The sequence below is a fragment of the Galendromus occidentalis genome, unplaced genomic scaffold, assembly GCF_000255335.2.
Source record: "Galendromus occidentalis unplaced genomic scaffold, Mocc_1.1 scf7180000077526, whole genome shotgun sequence".
In the NCBI taxonomy this organism is placed as follows: Eukaryota; Metazoa; Arthropoda; class Arachnida; order Mesostigmata; family Phytoseiidae; genus Galendromus; species Galendromus occidentalis.
The window spans coordinates 134,671-154,739 of NW_003805514.1; the positions used below are offsets into that span (position 1 = coordinate 134,671).

The window sequence follows — 20,069 nt, forward strand, 5'->3', positions numbered from 1 at the left end:
AATGCGCAAGCCTTGTTGCACAGACACACCTTGAAATTCAACCGGGAATTCTAACAGAATCGTCTACTGTCCATCAGAGGGTTCTGCCACACCCGAGAGCAAACAGCAGACTGCCGACGTGTCGCTAATAATGATAATCGATGAACACTCACGATGAGTGTTGGAAACCTACCCGGTCATGAACCTCCCAGCTCATCGTCACCTTCCGCGGCTAACAGAAGATGTAGGTTTTTGAGAACTGCCTCGGAAAAATGCACGGCAGTCGAATCCCGTAGCCGGAGGCGTGGACTAACTATTGATCTTTGATTCTGGAAGTAAGCAGCATCTGCATACGAAAGAACCGCTCTCATCTTGCTCCAAAACGTCCGCCAGCTGATCTGTTGCGGATCTGTCACGATAAGACGTTGAAACTCCTTTTGCCCAGGCCGTGTCAGTGTTAATGACGGTGGGGTCGCCGATATATTCCTCCGACCGTGGGCTTGTGCGTATCCGGTGGCCACAACTCGATAGCGACTCCAAAGAATCGTCATGTTTTGACGGAGCCGAACAGGGCAGAAGTGTTGCACCACCCGAGTGTTGGGCCCACCCTCCGATTTGAAGCTGTGAGGGTGCGACGTTTTCTTCGGGAATTTCATTCCTGTGAAGCTCCCCGCGAGGTTGGGATCTGTCCCGGGAAAAATTTCCGTTAGGAGCCTCGGTGATGGCGTAGATCTCATGAGTTCCCCATGGAGACATGCGAGCATCAGGTGCTCATTCCCTCAGTCAAAATTGCAAACTCACTGTTTAAATCCTTTCTTCTCGGAGGGTGTTCGAGGAAGATACCGCCAATCCAGGAATTTTTCGACGGTTTCCCAAGAAAGGGATGGGAGCTTGGACTTTGTGGGAAAGCGGCATCACGCAGCAGTGTCCAGCCGAGCCGAATGTTTGACAAGACGATCGGGTGCGATTATTGAATGCTTTCTTCTCGGCGTCTTCACCGACCCTGAGACGTCGAAACCGGCTTCTTTCTGAGCCAATATCTTTCCTCGATGTAGTTTCCCTTAGGCCGCGACTCCCCCGCTGTCGTCTTTTCCTTCTGAATGCAATTCATGCTTCGTCGAATAGAAGAGGCTAAGAGGGAACGAACGAGTAAATGATCTAATCAAGTCTCGTCGAGTCTTATCTTCCCGCGGAGCCGCTGCCTCCGATGCTACAGCTCAGCGGTGATCCGCCGAGGGCAACATATCGATAAGCTTGTGAGGCGCTCATACATACGTCTACCCCGCCGCGTTCGGCATTGCGAATGAATCTAGCCCCTCACGGTTGGCCCGTTCTTCTCCCCCCCCCCTCCCTCTCAATCGGGGTTATTGCGCTCACAGACAGCGCCAACTGCGTCTCTCTTTCTGACTCTTGTCTCGATTTCATTCCGTCACGAACGAACACGGACGAGTCGCAGAAAAACTCTCACCATCTCTATTCTGGGCAGCACCCGTTCCCAGTCGTACACCCACGGTGAACCCAGGCTTCGTCACAGATTTCAGTTCCGACCATTTATTTCATCAAAACACGTCAAATGATGCTCATGCCGTCTGGAGGTTCCTCGATGAAATCCCCGCCTTCGGCAACGTCGTTCATATAGTAATATCGATGACGATATATTTATAATAATGGTATCGACTCTCAAGCAAGATAATATCAATTTGTGTACGGATGACTTTGTATTGGAATCGAGACTGTAGGATGATATGTATGTACACGATGCTTCGTGTCACGCCACGTTGTTTCGCACGAAGTCCCGCTCGGGACACCGTTGATACAGGCACGAGCGGCTGTCACTCCCTGTGCTCGCTGATCTTTTCCCCGGATCGTTTCGACGAGCTCAAGTCATTTTCGAACATCGTCTGCCTCGTCCCTGATATCGACGGAATTTCTTTACGTTTTCCTCTGTTGCGTTGAGAAGAGCTCCGTTCCGATCACCGGTCATGCTCATTTTTCCACCGTGCATTTGATTAGAACCTGCGAAATAGAAACCGGCGTCAGCGAATTGTAACTCTTGAGCGACTGCGAAGTACCCGCCGGATCGGAAGTTCCGAACGAGTTCATCATCGACTGTGTGGTTTATTCAACGCTTCTCATTCCGATCGGAAGACTTGTGTACTCCGCGGTTCGACGACGAAACTTTTGAACTTGGAGATCGGCCACAATTAGCTACTATTTTATCCCGACGTCGCTTCCCCCGCAGCGTCTGATTGGGAACTGCCGGAGCGTTCGGCACACTCGAAAGTTTCATGCTCGGTATTGAGCACACTTTAGAACCTGAATATCGATGAGAGTTTTGTGGTGAATTTTCTTTCTCATCGAATTCTGGATCACTTCTGACTCCGGTGTGGATTTCTTGCAGACCCTGATTAGCATCGAGATGTTATCGTCGCGAAAATGTCCGCGCATCGTGCGGGGATAGAGTAATGAATGACGAAGGAGTAGTCTGCCGCTTTCGATGTCGCAAGTGCCATCGCTCTTATCCGTTCAATCTGAATATGTTATCCAGAGCACATGTACTACTCCGTTTATCTGACGAGCGACGCGTCGCTCTGACGGCTGAGAAGATCTAGAACTCTTTTCGTGCGTTTCTCGTATTCGTTCATCGAGCTCATCGTTCTCTTTGGAACGCGTCGTGGGGATATTTATAGCTGACTCAAGTGAATGTCCGTGGACGTAAAAAACAGTCGGAACGTAAAAGAAGCTGGTCGTTATCGCTTCCATTAAGATTTCCTGCGCTGCGCGACCATGGAGCCGTCACGAGCGCTGCTGTTCCTCATCTGGAATATCATCCGGAACGAAAGTTCTCACTCACCGAGAACAAGATATGTAGCTTTCAGCTTGATATTGGGACATCGGCATCGGAGATCCACCATTGGAACCCAGAGACTGTCTATGGTCCCTTTACGGGGTTTCGCAGAGCCAGCTTTGAAGACCTCATTGACCTCGATTGAGAAGCGGATCCAATCTCTGAAGGTCTCTCGGGCAAGAATCGTGGCTCGTATTGCTGCAATAAATTTTCCGCCGCTTTACTCATTTCGTCTTCGGCGCTTCGCTCGTCCCGACCGACCTCGGCACGACTCGCTTCGATTAGAGGTTCGATTAGAAAAAAGCTCGAATCCAGCCGGCCCACTGGGCAATCGAGCTTGCGCAGATAGATTCCTGATCTTCATCTCCGAAGCTCACCGAAATGTTTTTTGCAGAATTTCGCGAACGAAATCTCGTTCATGCTCTCGCGGCAGTTGCCGCACTCTTCGTCGTAGTGACCCTCATCGTCTTCGTAATCATCCTGCTCTGTTGAGCTCTCGTCTGCGGAAGCGCCATTAAATTTTGAGAGAAATCGCTCTGAAGAACTCGGATTTGATTTCCGGAGAATCGGAGGAAGACCCAACAGAATATCATCTAGGAAAGGGAATTTTTCCAAGGTGATATCTAGCTAGCCCCGTTCGATGCCTACCTGGTTCCCTTGCGGTCTGTTGCAACCGCATGTCACCTGTTTCATGCATCCCTGGAAAAAAAAGGCTCCGTTACCGGACCATGAACAGGTTTATAGAACTCGTTTGATAGCTCTCCCGTGAATAGAAAACTCACGAATGCAAGGCGCGATCGGCGAGCGTGACTGCTGGTATCCTTTCTGACATCTGTTGCACGTTAGACCCGTGACACCATCTTTACAGGGGCATTGACCACTGGTCATGTTGCACGTCCTGCCCAGCGATCCGATTGGATGGCAATCGCACGCTGTGGGAATTGCAACAAAGTTTCGTGATAGCGGGTTTGAATAAACATAATGCAACGAGATTTCCGCGGATCTATTCGGTAATCTACAATCCAGCGTTGGTTTACAACTCGATGCTCGAGGTGTTGCTCAGGTAGGCGCGGCAGGTGAAACTCACATTTGCAGACGCGCTTATGACCTGCGGGCAGTTTGGAATCCCTGTAAAACCCTTCGCGACAGTGGTGGCAGTGACGTCCAGCTGTATTATGGCGGCATCGGATGCAGACACCCCCGCTGCGCATTCCCGACAGCTTGTAGAGCTCCATGTTGAAACGACAGGATCGCGAGTGGCCATTACACTGGCAGGCTGGAATCAGAGTAGGAATATCATTAAAGAGGATAAATCCGACGATATTCCATCTCCCCTACCAAACTCCCGATTCCCAATAATTCTCGCTGTGAGCTGCAGTCCTTCTATGGGCTCAGATATCGAACTTTATACGAAACTTTCCAGGGCAGTGGATTGAGATTTAGCGACGGGCCCCTGGAATTAGTTCGACTTCCCCGCTCGAATGGACTCTGACGAACGAGGCTCTCGGAGCTCGGAGCCAGAGAGGCTCGAGTTCTTCGACGCCTTTGCTGTTGTGATAAGGTTGACTGACAGAAGCGTGAAACGCCTATTCGGTGCTCCAGACGTCCTTGCCGCCTTCTTCTGCTTCCGCCCCGGGGTGATTGTGGCGGTGACGGCAGCAGGAAGCAAAGGGTTGGACGATTGTAAAAGCTCGATGTTTACGGGAATCAGAAGACCTTCAAAGTCTCCCCTCCCGATCCCCCATTCATTTTCGTACCGATACCATTGTCGGCCGAGCACCCCGAAAATTACCTCCCTTCTTCCGGCGCAGAACCTCTCCCGTAAAGTCGAAAGAACAGTACAACATGTAAGTCCAGCAAAGCCTACCGGGTGCCATAATCCGGTTATGGGTCCTGAGTCCCGACCGGTGGGTGCGCGACGACGAGAGTGGCGAGAAAGAGTATTAATTCCACGGCCGGCTCCACAATGAAACGGAGCAACGGAGAGTCCGGCTCCCGGTCGGTCAAGTCGAAGTGCTCGATAGTCCGCCATTTTGGGATTTTCGTCCTGCTCCCACTCCTTATTGAACTGTCAACCATTCGGTGCTCCTTGCGGAACCGAGAGCAATTTTGCTAATTCTAATTCGGCCTAAAAGCTTTCCCACTCTCCGGCCTCTTCCCTCGGATAAGGGCATTCGGTGCCGATTCGAACGACGGGAATGTCCGTCGAGTGAAAAATGTCTTGTAGCCGAGTCACGGATCGAGACTGACTTATCGCTCGTTGAGCCGCGATGGCGAGCAGCATCTATTGTGGATATCCGCCTTGAAGCTCCCGAGTCTCTTTTCTCGCACTCAATCTCATTGTGGGTCGGGGAAAATTAATTATTCCGATCATCGGATCTGGAGTGGGTACTACTCCTCAATGGCGAGTACTACGTCAAGTCCGGCTCCGTGCTCGGCCGTGATTTCGAAAACGAGCAACAAACGATTGGGCGATCGGGACCCCATACGAGTGTGTTCGGAGCGTCGAACCGCTCGGAAATATGCTGAGAGCACACTTTTCTTATCAATGGGGTGGATATGACCGTTCCAGTCTATCGACCAGCGGACGAAGTCATCAGGGGGCTGCATTCAGAAAGCGTCAGCAGCCGCATCGGAGCAGATGGCCTGAAACAGCGGAACAACCGGAAGAACGTGGGCCGACGACGTTCCACGCTATCGTATCGTGTTTGTACATCGGCAGAGAAGGGACGACACCAAAAATCCTAAGAGCGCGGTTTCGATGAATCAGCCTCCGGGGAAGACGAGTCGTCGCTAACGACTCCGATGAACTTCCGTTCGTCTCCGAAAACGGTCAAGATAACTTTTATGGACGAAGCCAATGTAGAGAGCACGGAACAGTGCGAGGGGAGCGGCTCTCCGAAAGCTGGAAGAGTCGCAGAAAGAGAAACACCAGCGGCAGCACTACCACTTGCCAGTGGTGAAAACTTTGGCAATTAGAGACGAGACCGGGACCGGTGGCGAGGGGTTTCGCTGACTGAGACGGAGGGCGGGGAAAGAACGGCTGGGGACATCGGAGGGATCACGAGGCTCCGCTCATACTATGCGAGGGACAACTGAGCGAGTCGGGATAGGGAGCGCACAAGTCCAGCGGGGGCTCAGTCGGATCGGGGGGCAGGGAGGGATGGAGGTTAGGGGGGGGCTGGGGTTCAGGGAACGGGGCGAACGAGGCAGACGGGGAGGGGTGTGAAAGGGCGTGTAGGCGGGCGACGAGCGACAGGCGCCGCTGCCGGCTGACGATAAGCTAATGGAATACCTAAATGCTCTACGGTCTTATCCGTTACAAAGCCAGTCGTCGTCCTCCGCCAGAGGGTTTAGCCGAACGCTCACGCGGCTTTATTCCGGAGAGCCGGCGCGTACTTTGCATGACCGACGAGAGGCTAGGAGCGGATCTCTATCGAGCCTGATGAGCAGAAGCAGCAGCATCACCGCTACTTACAAATGACGAGGACCATGCATATTATGGCCTCCTTCAAAATTCTCCTGCTTTTCATGATGTATGCAGTATGTATGTACAAGTTGGAGGGACTCGAAAAGCCAACTCAGCAAGTTTCCCCGAGGCTCAGCTGTTGGTGAGAACCCTTGAACGACATATTTGAGACTTTCACTAATTTCCCTCGTCGGGGGCTCTCGATCTCTCACTGGCCGCCCTGAGTAACCGAGGAGGAATTCGCTAGGAACTGGAACGCTCGCTGCGGAGCCCTCGGCTCGAGCTCATTACACTTCGAAGTCGTTCCCCGCTGCGGATGTCTCGGCTTCGACCGGAGCTCGGATCCAAGCGATATACGACCGAATGAAATGTCTGTGTATGAACCGAGAGGCCCGACTAGTTCTGCTACTGCTGGAGATGGTGGAAGAAGGTGTGAACCTTCGTCAAAGGAAAGCTGCAAGCGAGCGGGAGAGTCAGTGAATTGCAATCGACTGACTAGCCAGCGGACCGGCAGGATTCGAGCGTTCGTATGAGAGCACTGGAAAAGACCGAGCGATGATTAGAACAAAAGCTCTCCCCCTCGAGACAATGAATGGGTTGAGGCTCTGTTGCACTGTCTCGGGTCCTCCTTTTTATCGCAGCGTCATGTGACCGCCGAAAAACTACGATCACAACGAGGGTCACAACGCAAAACGCGACGCGGAGCCAGTCCTGATTAGTGCCTGGCATAGATACACACATACACAGACACACATTCATGGAGATGCATGAGGTGCATATGTTAAGCGGAGATGGAAGCAGCCCTAAGGGAGAGCCATCAGATAAAAAGCCTGCTTCTCTCTTCCCAGCGGACTCACTGGCTAACGCACGCTGCACAAAAGACCCCGCTCTCGAGCGAGTCCGAGATGAGCTCCTGTTGCACTTCACGCTCGACCCTCAGGGCGAGATCTTCGCTCGCCCAGATATCGTTCCACGCGATCTATTCCAGCACTCCACGGTACGACCAACGTACGGAAGTGACGACGTTTCCCGCCTCCTTGCAGGATCGCGGTCCAGACGCGATCACATTTGATTCTCTGAGTTCGCCTGTGACAGAAAATTCCGGCATCGAGACGCTCGCTCCTTCGGGACGATGACAACCCGGCGGGGACGTATGCGGCTCGCGATAGCGTGCGATGAAAAAGGCACTGATCACAGCGTCTTTAGAAGTAAGTTGCCAAGTGAATTATTCAGCGAGTAAGCTGCCGATTGGAAAAGGCGACGCGAAGGCCGCCCCTGCACCTGAGCGGTTTGTTCTCGGTTATTATTTATAGGAATAGGATTTGCGAGTCCTTTGCATTTCCTCGGCCAGAGGAGTCGATAAAAGAGCAAGGCTACATACGCGAAGTTGGCTACCGCAATGAACGGCTTTGAATCCGTGACTTGCATTCCGGCCCTTCTCTACGTGCGGATGTACGTCTGCGAGCGGAGAGCAAGCAAACACAGCCCGCTCGTAAACCGACTTGGAATGGACTAGGGCAGACGGGAAGCGAGGCGTGGACGTTAGGTCGGCGGCACATCGCACTTTCAGCTTGTTCCTTACGCGCCGAGGTCGAGCTCGATCGATTCCACTCTAGTCTCCACGGTTTTCAAACCCCTACCGAGTCCGTGAACAGAAGAATGAGCCGATATTTTTCGATCCGAGCTCAGCATGGTGCGGATTGAGGACAGAGAATTTCCGGTCGGATCACATCTCATGAAGTGCAAAGGTATCGTCTCCATTCCCTCTGGCTCTTTCAGTGGGTGAGATACTCGACATAGTTCCAGGATCTGGACGTTTGATGTGTGACTCCGTCGACCTCATAAACTCTCGGGTCGGAGAAAAATCACTTTCCCCGGTTATTCGAGAGATACGGATCAGCAGCACTCTCGCCGCGCTACGACCGAATTCGGTAATCATTGGTCCGAACGGGTCCGACTGGATCCGGAAATTAGTTGGACAATCGCGGAAGAGCATCATAACTATGACTGGATTCAACTAGTATCGGAATATCTCTGCGGGAGATCCAAGTGCGCGTCGGAAGACGAGCGGAATCCGACGAAATTCTCCTCGACGAGATCGGGCTTTTACGGATCGAATTCCACGCATTCTAGTCTGCTTCAAATTCGAAACCAAGTTCGCTCGGGACAACATGAGGTATCAGATTCAAAAAGACTCGCGTCTGAGTCTCAATAGAAGAACTCAATACTTTCCAGCGGAAAAAGAAAAAACTCCAGCAATGTACTGTGGATCCCTGTTGGAGAAGCGGACGCCCTGGTCTTCGAAGCGAAAAAAGAACTCCCGAGCGACACGCCGCGCAGAACGAATTCAGAATCAAACTCCGTTGTTTCCGCTCGATACTCGCCTTGTGAGCGTGGAGCCTCGTGTTGATCGACATTGTTCAGTCACGCCCAGATGAACGGTTCGCCTTGTGGAACACGACATCTCAAAGATGACTCCGCACTTCATTTTGAGAAGCTCGTTCTTCATCTTGAAAAGGCAGGCAGACGAGCCGGCAGGGGAGCTAACTAGCTGCCAGCGAACGGGCGTAGAACGCGCGATCTCTTGATGTACTGCGAACAATCGTTCAAAAGCCCGTGGCTGGACTGATCGTAGAACCATCGATCATGGATCCACGACTTGTCCTAGGTGCGCGGGTGGATCAAGCGACGGGATGGATTTGAATCGATAGATGTCTTCTCCATCGTCGTCGCCGACAACGTCTTAGCGTTGTCAAAGCCGCAACGGTCGACCTCAGCGACCCCGCCAAGCGACGTACCGTCTCTCTTCGCGCGGACTCTGCCGTTCGATGAGGAGCTGAATCTTCCTTGTCTCCGTCCGACGATACCTCTATGCTGGGGTATCTCGAAAACTGCGCTTCTCGCGGAACGGTCTACGTAGTGTTTCCGCAGCTCACACGAATGGACGCAATTGTACTTAAATATATGCAGTAGAATCGGATCCTCATGGGGAATGCGGGAGGGACGGGAGACAAATTGCCGAGCGCACAGGAAATGAATAATCTCACCAAAAAGTCATCTTACCGAATACAAGCGGCATCACAAGAGGCAGTCATCTACTGTCTCGCCAATTTCACTCCGAAGCAGGGAGTTCGCCCAAGGACTCCAAGGGTTCCCGAACCAATTCCCTGAGCTTTGATATCTCCTCCGAGGAATTCCATTCCCGATTCGCGACATGAAGCTCGGCTGCGCTGCGATCGCAATGCAATGATTTGAGACTTGATATGGAGCTCATTAAGATGGCTCGGGGGGCGGGGTCACTGATCGAGGGGCGAACTGATGTACAAGCTGGACAGGGTCATCCTCTCCGCGGAGAATGTCGGAGCTCAATATGCCGTGCCCTACATCGCCTGCGATGGGTAGACATCCATTCCACGACGGACCCCTTTATCTTTTGGTTTACTTGAGACAGCAATTTTCGGTGGAAGATGCCATCTTCTTTCAACGCTTCCGCTTCCTTGTCCCCTCTACATCCATTTCGGGAAAACCTGCACTTTCGACGATTTTCGCTCGTCGCATGTTCGTCCGCCTCACAATGGAGTCAGGAGCGAGGACAGGCGGAGGAGCAGTGTAGCCCTGGTTTTGGAAAGCGGTCCCCTGCTTCGGAAGTCGATGCCGACGAACAGGAACAGCGCAATGAATCAATAGAAAGCTGAAAGAGGGTCACGAGGAACTTCATAGATCACATTGTCGACAAGATAGAGAAGCGGAGAAGGGGCAGCATCGAATCTAGGAATTTGGCTCCCCGTCGTTGACGTGACCATCATCGTCTTGCCAAACTTGCTCGACCTTCCTCTACAAGCAATGCTATCTTCCTCTCCCGATCGCTCTGATTGGAAATCGAAACCGGAAGAGGATGCGCGCGGGCCGCCGCCCGCAGACGAAATTTCAATTTTTTTCTTCATTTTCCTCGACGGTCGCACCCATGAAGGCCGTGGGTAAATTTTCCGCCGAACGGTCATTTTTCTCGTATTGTCCTGCGTTTTCGTCGCCGACCACCAAACGACCTCCGTCTTCGTTTTCCTCCTCGAGAGGGTGGCTCTCATCTTTCGGTCATCACGGGAGAAGCCCTGACAAGAGATCGCCGGCGCCGTTTCGAAAAATTACGCTCATCAGCAGACGATGAGTAGCTCTCAAGGAGCTGCAGCTTTTTCGGCAACCTCTCCTTCAGCGAAATCTCGCGGAAGAACTCGGTTCCGGTCTCGCTCAGGGAGGGATTAGATGTCGATTTTCCCGGTGACACCTCTCCTCGCAGCGATTAATTGGGTGATGATAATTTCCGTGACGTCGGCTACACCGTCAACGAAAGCCACCTTCGAGGAGTAGGTAGTCCTGGAGATGCGTCAAAGGAGAGCTCCCTTTGATGTCGTCGAGCAGTCGACGAGCTCAGTAGTTTTTTCTCTCTCATTTGGCCCGACAGTGCCCGCTGTCTTTGACTTTTTGCTCATTCATCCAGAGGCAAAACCAACGGCGATAAAAAGGCTTCTGCTGGGAACCTCACCAACGACGTTCCTTTTGCAACGGTGCGTGTTTTTTGCGCTCGTGTTTTTGCTTACGAACGAGCGAGCCTCCGTGCGCCCGCATGTCGTTGCGGAGCTCCCCCATGTGCACATCCAGGCTCGTCGATAACCCTGCCGTCTCGTCTGATGTAATCACTAACGAGCACATCCCGGCAACGGAAGTCGCGGGGGTCGCTCCACGAACTTCCAGCTCAACTCCACTCCGGACTATGTATGTAGGGCACTCCACTTTTCGAGAAAGTATTTCCGCACGCGACTTCAGACCGGGTTCTCAATGCTCGCCATTGATAAACACCGAACGTCGGCCGTCGACTCGATGACGACGATTTTGTTCGAGCCACCCGCCGGAGTTGGCGGGATCTAATGAAATGAGATTCGCAAATAACTTTGATTACCAGCAAAAAAGTTCGAGAATCGCTCGCAGTCAGAGCGAGTTGAGCGTTCCTGGCTCGCAGCGTGGTGGAAGTAAACTCGATCAAAGGACTCGGTACGTCGGTCGGGTGTACAGGACCGACGTTCCGAGACGACGTGTGTTTGAGCGAAGAATTTGTGCATGGTTACACCTGCAGCAGTAAAAGTTCACAGGAGACGGGCCGGGAAGGGGTGCCCGTCCCCCGTTTTGCTCTTGGCAGGAGGACAAGGAGTAATTTTTTTTGGCTTCAGCAGTCTTTTAACAGCAGAAGAAGGGGGAGAGACCGACCGAGCGACGTCTGGTGCCCTCAGCTGTAAAAAACATTCCGGCTCGTTTTCTTGCTCGGTTTTCCTAGGGAAAATCTCCTCGAGAGAGGTGTCGTCTTTCTGAGTTTTTGAACAGAAAACGGCCCTCTTGGAGCTTGCCTCTTTCTTTGCTTCGTTTGCTTGCAAAGTTTGCTCGCTGCTCGGGGATTTGAGGACACTTAGAAATGCGGGACAAAAACTTTCCTTTCCGGGCTCAGCGCTAGAAACAACACCCGACAAGGCAGATCAAATGAGCATCGAGTAAATATTTGTGTCTCGAAAGCAGCTCGAATCAGGAATGCGCTTTCTTATTCCCTTCGTAATTTTCTCTGTAGGTGACGTGAGTGCACGAGTAACAACCGGAACCGTCCTCTCCCACCGAGAGCGATTCGGAAGTCATTCTCTCCGCGAGAACAGAGTCGATGCCTCAATAACGAGCTTAGAAACCTCGGACGGATCTCTGCCTCCGGATTGAGATCCGTCGGATTACTAGGACTCGAAAACTCGAGATTCAAATGCTGCGCCAAAGGTCCCCGCCCCCCTTCCCCTTCTCCCTCCCCGGAAAACATTACCGAAATTAGCTGACGCACGGTATAACGTCCCGGACGGGGCTCAGCGCGGCACGTGATGACGAATGAGAATTGGAAGGAGCTCGTTCATCCGAACAGGCAGCCGCTCATTCACTCGTTCGAGCCTTCGCCGTAATAACAATCTGGCCACGGCGGAAGCACTTCGAGACGCGTGAGCACGCCAGGCCTTGCACGCCTCCTCTCTGTAGCATGGAGAACCATCACGCAGACGTCGGCGGCTCGGAACTCGCAGGAGTTGTCACCGTCTACGTCGTTTGGATCATGTTTCGCGCGGCTGCGACTTCGAGGACCTACGGCAGTCTTCTTGCTTTCCCTAAGGTTTCGGAAGCGAAGAGCGTTTCAGTATTCAGCTAGCTAGCTAGCTAGCTAACTCCGCCTGCTCCACTAGCTCTCGGTTACCGGCGTTCAAGCCACGTCAAGTTCTCGGGAATAGGGATCGGGAATATTACAGCGACCGAAAAAAAGAGCGCGATGTCTACGACCGCGAAAGCCCGAGTTCGAGCAACCGAACGTCGAATCTTTCCGAGGTGCGAGGCGGTTTCGCGCCTAAGCCGCTCCATTGCGTTTCCTTCTACACGAGTATCGAGACACCAAGAGCGGACCGAAGGTTCTCGCGGGGTTTTCCATGAATTTCCTATCGGAAGCGGCCCAACAGATCGAATGTCGCTCAAATTCCCTTCCCTTGCATACTACGCACGCTGTCAGCTGTTCCGATTTCCGCGCTCACCGACCACGGACACCGAGGACATCTTGAGGGCTCCCCGACGGCATTGCTTTCCCCGCCAGGACAAATTGAAATCGAGAGCGGAGGTTTACCAATCTGGATTCGGATTTGAGGAACTCTACTCCGGGTTGAGGTGGCTTGCGCCGAGAATCAGGGAAATCCTCTCAATCATGTCTGGAGCCGCTCGATTCTGTGTGTTCCGCAGCCGGAGCAAATGCCGCAAACATCGGAATATTCGGGTGTGGTTTTCAGTAAACGCATCTACGCGCTCACAGTGTTCCCTCGGTGGAGCTGAGTGAAGTCGGTCATGGCAGGACATCTCACGCCTGTCCGCCCTAGCGTCTCTCTTGCCCATACGCCCCTCTCGTTTTTCGGCGTTGAGTAATCGAGAGACAAGGCAAGTGGCAATTTCCTCCGGATATCTAAACTCATCATACACTGGGTGGAGAGAAAGTGCAGCATATTTGCATCGAGTGGGAGCGTCAACCGAGCGAGCGATGCTACGCAAAGAGCTCACCCGGTCGTCGACTCGACGACCCCGACTAGCGGCTCGGTAATGAAGTCGAGAGACAGAAAGAGACTCGTCCAGCAGCTAATTTCTGAGATACCTTCTGAGGAGCTCTTCCTTGACCCAAGTGAGCCCGGGTCGACTCAATCAGGAGCCCCGCTCTGAACGTAGTCTTCTCATCCGAGGTGGAGGAAAAATGTCGTTCCAAACTTTGTCGCGGAAACTTAGCAGCACCCAAGGGTCAAGCAAATGCCCTGAAAATCCAAATAGTTGTCGGACGATGAACGAGGAAGCCGGAGGGTTGGAGAAAGGAATAACGTCGAGAAAGAGAGAGAGTGTCTGATTTCCACATATATTGGCCAAGGCCTGGACTTCTCCATAGACCACGCATCGCTCGGAATAGCAATGGGCAACTAAGACGGATCGCTAGATACCACAACCTACCCAGGTGCTAGGTTGGCCACTCCTCAACAAAGGTCCGTGAATCCTGGAGAACTTTCCCGCCCTTGCCAGACCGACGGCCGCTTCCTCGCCTTCGGCTCCGAGACCTTCGACCCGTGCGGCGAGCCCAGCGGCCGCTCGGATTCGCGCGAGAAAGTTTCCCGGCTCCCTCCGCAGAGTCATCCATTACGGAAGACAAGCACATCCGGCGCCGAATGGGAGTCATGCTTCGTATTAGAATGTGTTCATTGCAAGTTCGCTCGATCTTCCGTCCACAGCGAGGGACCTTGGCCAATGGGGCGGGATCCAAAAGGAAGGCGATCCCTTGTCGTATACCTCTCCATTTTTCTCTTCATCTCCATCTCGGTATCTTATCAATTACGCCCGCTCCACTGCAAGCGATCATCATAACTCAGTTCTGTTGCAGCCTCCGGGACGACAGCGAATCGGCGGCTACGGTCTGCCTGAGGAAAGGTATTAGAAGACCCTCGTATATCATGAGGTCGAAGTCGGAGTCTAGGCAACAAGCAACCTCCCCCTGTCGCGGTCAACCGGCACAATCGATTAATGAACATTATCGTGACAGGCTCGACTCGTATGGAAACGCTCGATCAACGGCGAGCGTACTCGACGCGGACTCTTCCTCTCGTGAGGCTCTCACGCGCCGCCGAATGCGAGCTCGCGGAAGCGATCGCGATCAATCCTCAAGGTGGGAGACTTTGAAGCGCGGTCCCGTCTCCAGAGCGGAGCCAACGGCTTCGCCGTCTCGCCGGACGGATCGCTAAGCGAGTCATGAGAAGTAAATGATTTTCGCTCTTCGCGTCGTGAAGCGTCAATATGCAGAGCAGAGCATAATGCGCGCCCTCCAATCGACCCGGAGATCTACCACGATGACTACAACAGTACCACTACTACTACTGGCGCTCGATGGATGCATGGCCCCTCCGTGTCAGCAGAACTCATCTGGCATTCCTTCGGTGAGCGTCCCCCAGTTTGACAGCTAAAGCTGCTTGGCACACTTGGTTTTCTCTTCTTAAGAACATTTCGCCTTGGAGGCTACCTGGCTTACTTGCCAGCCAACCAGCCAGCCTAAGCGACCGACCGACTGACTGAATGACTACCGCCGCGGATGAGTCACTGTGACCTCGACTAAGCCCGACCCCCGGTCGGCAGAGGCGGCGGCGGCGGCGGTGGCACTTCTAGAGCGTCTCGCTCCTTCATACAGCGATAGTGGACCCCGAGCAACCTGCTGCGTTCCTTCACGAGTCCATCCTTTCCTCCACGGTGCGATTTATTGTCGCCTCCCCCAATAAAAGATATCACAGGCGTCGGATATGTCGTTCGCGACTTGGAGGAGACTGAAATTTTTCCAGTTTGCTATGGTGGGATACTTTTTTTTCCAATGGAGATCTCAGCCGCCAGAGTAAGTCGAGTGTTTTTCCTTGGAATGTCCGCAGCGGAACCGCGGGAGCGGAACATTCGGCAGACTTGTCGATTACTCGAATCGGAAAACCGGCGCGGCGCGAGGATTGACCGGTGGGTTGGTGGGTGAATGAATGCGTGAGGCTCGCGAGTCTGAGCATCCGTCCGTCCGTCCGGTCTGTCGGTCGTTGTGTCCGCGTGTTCAGACTGATTACCACCGACTGGCCAGCGAACTCATTGTATTGTGTTAATGTATGCACGCATTGGATGAGGGGGGACGCATTGGGAAAAAGAGATTGTTCGTCGAGGGAGAAGAGACCCAGATGGACCACGACGACGACGAACACCACCAGCGCTGCCACCTTCATCACGAGGCAGGTCAGCAACGAGGTAGCGAGCCTGCCCGTTCGCTGGCTCGACCGGTCGACTATTCGGCTCGCAGGGTTAGTACATATTAGAGAGAAGGGCTGGGGGATGGTCACCGGAGGAGCTTGCACGGGTCAAACGATGGGGAGACCGCCGGCCAGAGATAGGGGAGGATGGAGGCCAAACGAAATGGGGGACAGAAGTAGCGTTAAATTGGAGTCGCGGCGAACCTGTGCAAATGAATGATTCGCTCGATGCCACTGTTCCAGTCGCTGGGTCGTATCCACATCGATTCCGCAGGAAAAGAAGCTCCCGGATATACGATGCATTGGACTTGCCCTTCTCGTTCCCCTTTCCTTGCCGCCAACGTTCCAGTGTGTTTATGCTTGAGAGAATCAGAAGCGCATCGCATGCCGCAGAGGAAATCTAAGCGGATTGTTGAGATTCGATTTCTCTACGAGATGTCGAATCTCATGATAGATCGCTGAGGGAAGAGAAACAAAAGTGTATAGAATACCATTCGGGGAAGCCTCCGGAAGCTTCCATTCTTTCGTCTCCGAGTCGGCTGGAGGAAGAAGTTACTTGTTTACAGGTTGCGATTCCGCTTCTTGATCCGACATTCATGGAGAGGGACTTGGTCCGAAGCCACCGAGGCCTTTTTTTTACTGCGCTGCAAAAGCTAGTCAAGGCGGAGAGGCTTACGTCGGGATGACGACGGAGACGACGGCGGCGGCGGACCTGTCCCTAGAGGTCGCCGATCAAATTTTAGCCATTGTTAAAAACGGATCCGGCTAGCTGAGAGACTTGACTCTCAGTCGGGGAATGGAGCCAATATTTTCCTACGGAATCGTTTTCGCCGAATCGATTTGCTCCCAACGATCTCCATAGAAGATTCGCCTCATTTTTTTTCCTGGAGAGGAATCCCTGAGACGCAACGCGGGCCCAAAGGGAAGCCTCGTGTGCTGAGGGCGAATCCTCGCTGCGAGTAGAAGCTTTGGACAAAACGCTTGCTCACTCGTTTCATTCGGCTGACAATAAGAGAAATGTGACCATTAAGAGTGGTAAAGACATTAAAAGTTCGCCTGGAGTTGTTTTCCGCCTTGTCTTGTGTTAGTTGAGACGAATAGTCATATGTGCTATGCAATGCCCATAGACACGGCCGACTAACGTGATTAGCGGCCGTGGCAGCAGCGGTAGCAGCAGCAGCATCTAAATGAGCTTCCCTCCATCTGATGCCTAAGTTATTTGGACACAAGGAAGTGCGGCGAACGTCCAAAGTTAGACAGGAAGGAGCTACGCAGTCACAAGTATCACCTTCGCGTGACGTCCTGGAACCCCGCCCGTTTCGAGTGAATGTACGCCGAGAATCTCGAGTGGGTAGTTTGATTCGGGCTTGAAAATCTAATCGTCTCGATTTCCGCTCGCAAGCGACAAGTTTCGACACGTACCATCTCTGGCGAGCCGCTGGAAGAATTCGCCTCGAAAAGCAGCCTCAGAAAGATATTCTCTACGTGCTCTCCCTGGATTGAGTATAAAGCGAGGACGAAAGCTTGTCATGACGATAATCAGCAGCACAACACTTAGTGACTTTCTTCTGCAGAGATTTCGCTCCGAGTGAAATTCTGAGTGTCGCTAATTCAACCTTGACAAAGTTTCCCGCCACGTTTCCCGACTACGCTCCGAGTTCTCGTCAGCGCAGAGTGCCACCTGCTGTTGGCGCAGATTCCTCCTACGTTCTCCGGGCGGGTGGATAGACGGGCGGCTACCTCCATGCGATGACCCCCGGACCGACCGGCCGTTCGCTGACGAGGGGAATTTTCGATGTGGGTTTCGACCGGCTTCCATTCTGATCAGCAATTCTCCAAGCGAAACTTTACATACCACCATCTGTACAGCTTTGTCGCTCCATCTGCTGTGCGCGGCCTCTGAGTCGATGTCACCGTCGCCGGCTCCTATAGGGAACGCGGGGCTGGCGTGACGGAGGGCGGCGCGCGCGGCAGGAAAAAGAGGACGTCGGCGGAGGAGCAGCAGCAGCTGGAGTTGCTGCGGATCCCCCGGAATGAACTTTCAAGAGCTACGACCGACCGGAGCAAGCTGCCCCCGGGCGGAATTAGCGTAGCAGTGGCGGCAACAGCAGCAGCGGCGTGTTTACCGGATTAGTACCAACGACGACGCCCGGAGGCAGAGAAGCCCAATCAGGATGATATCCTCGTCGTCGTATTTGCGTCGCTCGCCCCTCTACGTGATACTCCGATGTTCCATGCAATGAAACGAGATGCAGGAATTCATCGTACCGCTCGCGGGAATTTTCATTCGGGCTAATGGGACGGACGATGTCCGAGGTTCCCGTCCTGCCAGGTGATGGGCCCCGAGGACGGGGTCCACTTCCATGTCCGGAGTGTTTGCGTCTACTCACACAATGGTACATACTCCGAATAGGAAGTGGGTCGGAAGTGAAAGAAATCTGTAAACTTGGATGATTACTCACGGCGGCACTCGTTCGCTGATTGACTTGTAGCTCTGGCCCAGGGACGATCGAAATAGAATGGTTTACATTTCTCGCAGTCCCGACCGGCTGTGTTGTGCTTACAATCGCATTCTAGCTCTAGAGGAGAGCCTTTCGGATCGGACGTGACGGCCGAACAACGTGACGCGTGTCCGTTGCATTTGCATCGTCCACCGACAGCTAGATCGGCCATCGAATAGAAGTAGTAGGCCTGCTTTAATTCCTGGTTCCCTTGCGATGATGACGACAGTGCGACGATGGCTGAGGATTGGCCCTGACTGCTCGAGGGCGGCGAGGCATTGAGCTGTTGGGTGTCGTTGACGTTCCACTCGTCCGAGTCGTCAAGAATCGCATTCACATCTTCGATGCTCGAGTCGCCCGGGAGGATCTCTTGACGAGGATCCACCAGTCGATTGAACTCGATTTTGATGTCGGTCGCCGTGACCCAGTCCTGGAGCAGTGGACTGTTATCGAATTCGTACGCCGACGGTCTGCCATCGAGAGTTGAGAACGCGATGCGATTATTGCTGTTACTGTTTTTGTCGCCGTTAGGGTCCGAGCAGAGTGCTTCGTGCTCGTTCTCGACCGTGATCTTCTGTCGGGACGGCTTGCCGTATGTCTTCTGGCAGCTCGTAGAATAGTATTGGAACGCTTGCCATGACTTGCCGTGGTCGCTGCTTTTGTAGATCGCCAGCGAGTCCGGCTTCGCGCCGCAGAACTGCATCGAGACGTAGGTCAACTCGTATTTTTTCCCGAGTGAAAGTCGCAGCGAAACGTTCTGGCGGTTGTTCAGATTGAAAGCTTCGGACATCCAACAGGTCAGGTTTGAAGGGTTGTTGACATCGGTGAGGAATGAGGCGGGATGATTCGTCGATGGATTTGATCTGTCACACATTTGACACGTTCGGACGAGTTCCTCGTTCGTCGCTCCGGCGAATCCTATCGAGTCCGGGACGGCGGTAACCTGGCAGTGTCTCGTGGGAATCTTGCCGCAGGTGGACGATGCGTGGACTTGTCTCTTGAAGGCCGCGTTCTCAAAATCCGGTATACACCTCCGAGCGACACCGGCCTCGTCTTGACACGGATCGATAACCGCTTGCTCGGCTTGAAACATCGACAACCACGACAACGAGTTGGCTTCGTCTTCGTCGCTCTCTAAGTGACGATGTTTCTTCCGGTATTTCCGGGGCCCGGCCTCGGCCAGCTGCACGAGCAACATCGAGCCCGCCGCAGCTGCGAGCAGAGCGAAACGAACGTGCATCTTGAGTAGGAACAGTTGTCGTGTCTGAGCTGTCACAAGGAAACACTCGAGTTGTCACGTATTGTTCACGCACGATCACATGGTTGGCCCGTTCGGAGCGCGCGAGCAACGTGCTGTCGACGGTAGGAGCCGAGGTAACATGAGCGAACTCCGTGCGGATCGAAGCCGACTGAAGTCGCCGCAACTCTCCTCGGAACCCCTCCACCGAGGGAGGAGAGGCCGACATGGAAAGGGAAGGCCACTCTAGGACTCGACCGAGTGGGCGAGCGATCGAGTGCAAAAGCTTTGCCGAGGTGTTGAAATAACTTGAGATATGCCAGAGGCGTACATTCATGCATTGAGGTCGATGCTCTTCATTAGGATGCACGCTGTGTGTGTAGTATTGGACTGAAACATCCACGAGACACGACTATAATCGCGTCGGCTGATGAATGAAAACGTTTATTGAGATGACGCAAACATCGCGGATGCCGACGTGTCGCCTTTCTCGGAATCGCCGTCACCGCGGCAAACGATCTATCAAAATAATTGGAACATTCCAACACACGCCCCGTCGTATTCCCGTTCATTCAATTCGGAGATTGTGCAATTCGGAACTTAGGAATTTCCAAGCCATAAGTTCGAAATGAGCGCAAACATTCTCCCGACCGGGAACACCCGGGCCGAGGCTCCTCGAAGT

The 20,069-nt window shown here is 53.3% G+C and overlaps 1 protein-coding gene across 1 annotated transcript; it reads right to left on the reverse strand.

The window, feature by feature from the left end:
- Positions 1-1,858: 1,858 nt before the first annotated feature.
- On the reverse strand, positions 1,859-19,390 carry LOC100900998 (netrin-1). Its single transcript, XM_029112729.1, has 7 exons — positions 18,112-19,390; positions 3,915-4,103; positions 3,610-3,759; positions 3,512-3,526; positions 3,205-3,420; positions 2,834-3,025; positions 1,859-1,995 (listed from the first exon to the last, which is right to left on the reverse strand). Exons 1-7 carry the CDS (start codon positions 19,388-19,390, stop codon positions 1,859-1,861), a joined length of 2,178 nt encoding a protein of 725 aa, XP_028968562.1.
- Positions 19,391-20,069: the final 679 nt, after the last annotated feature.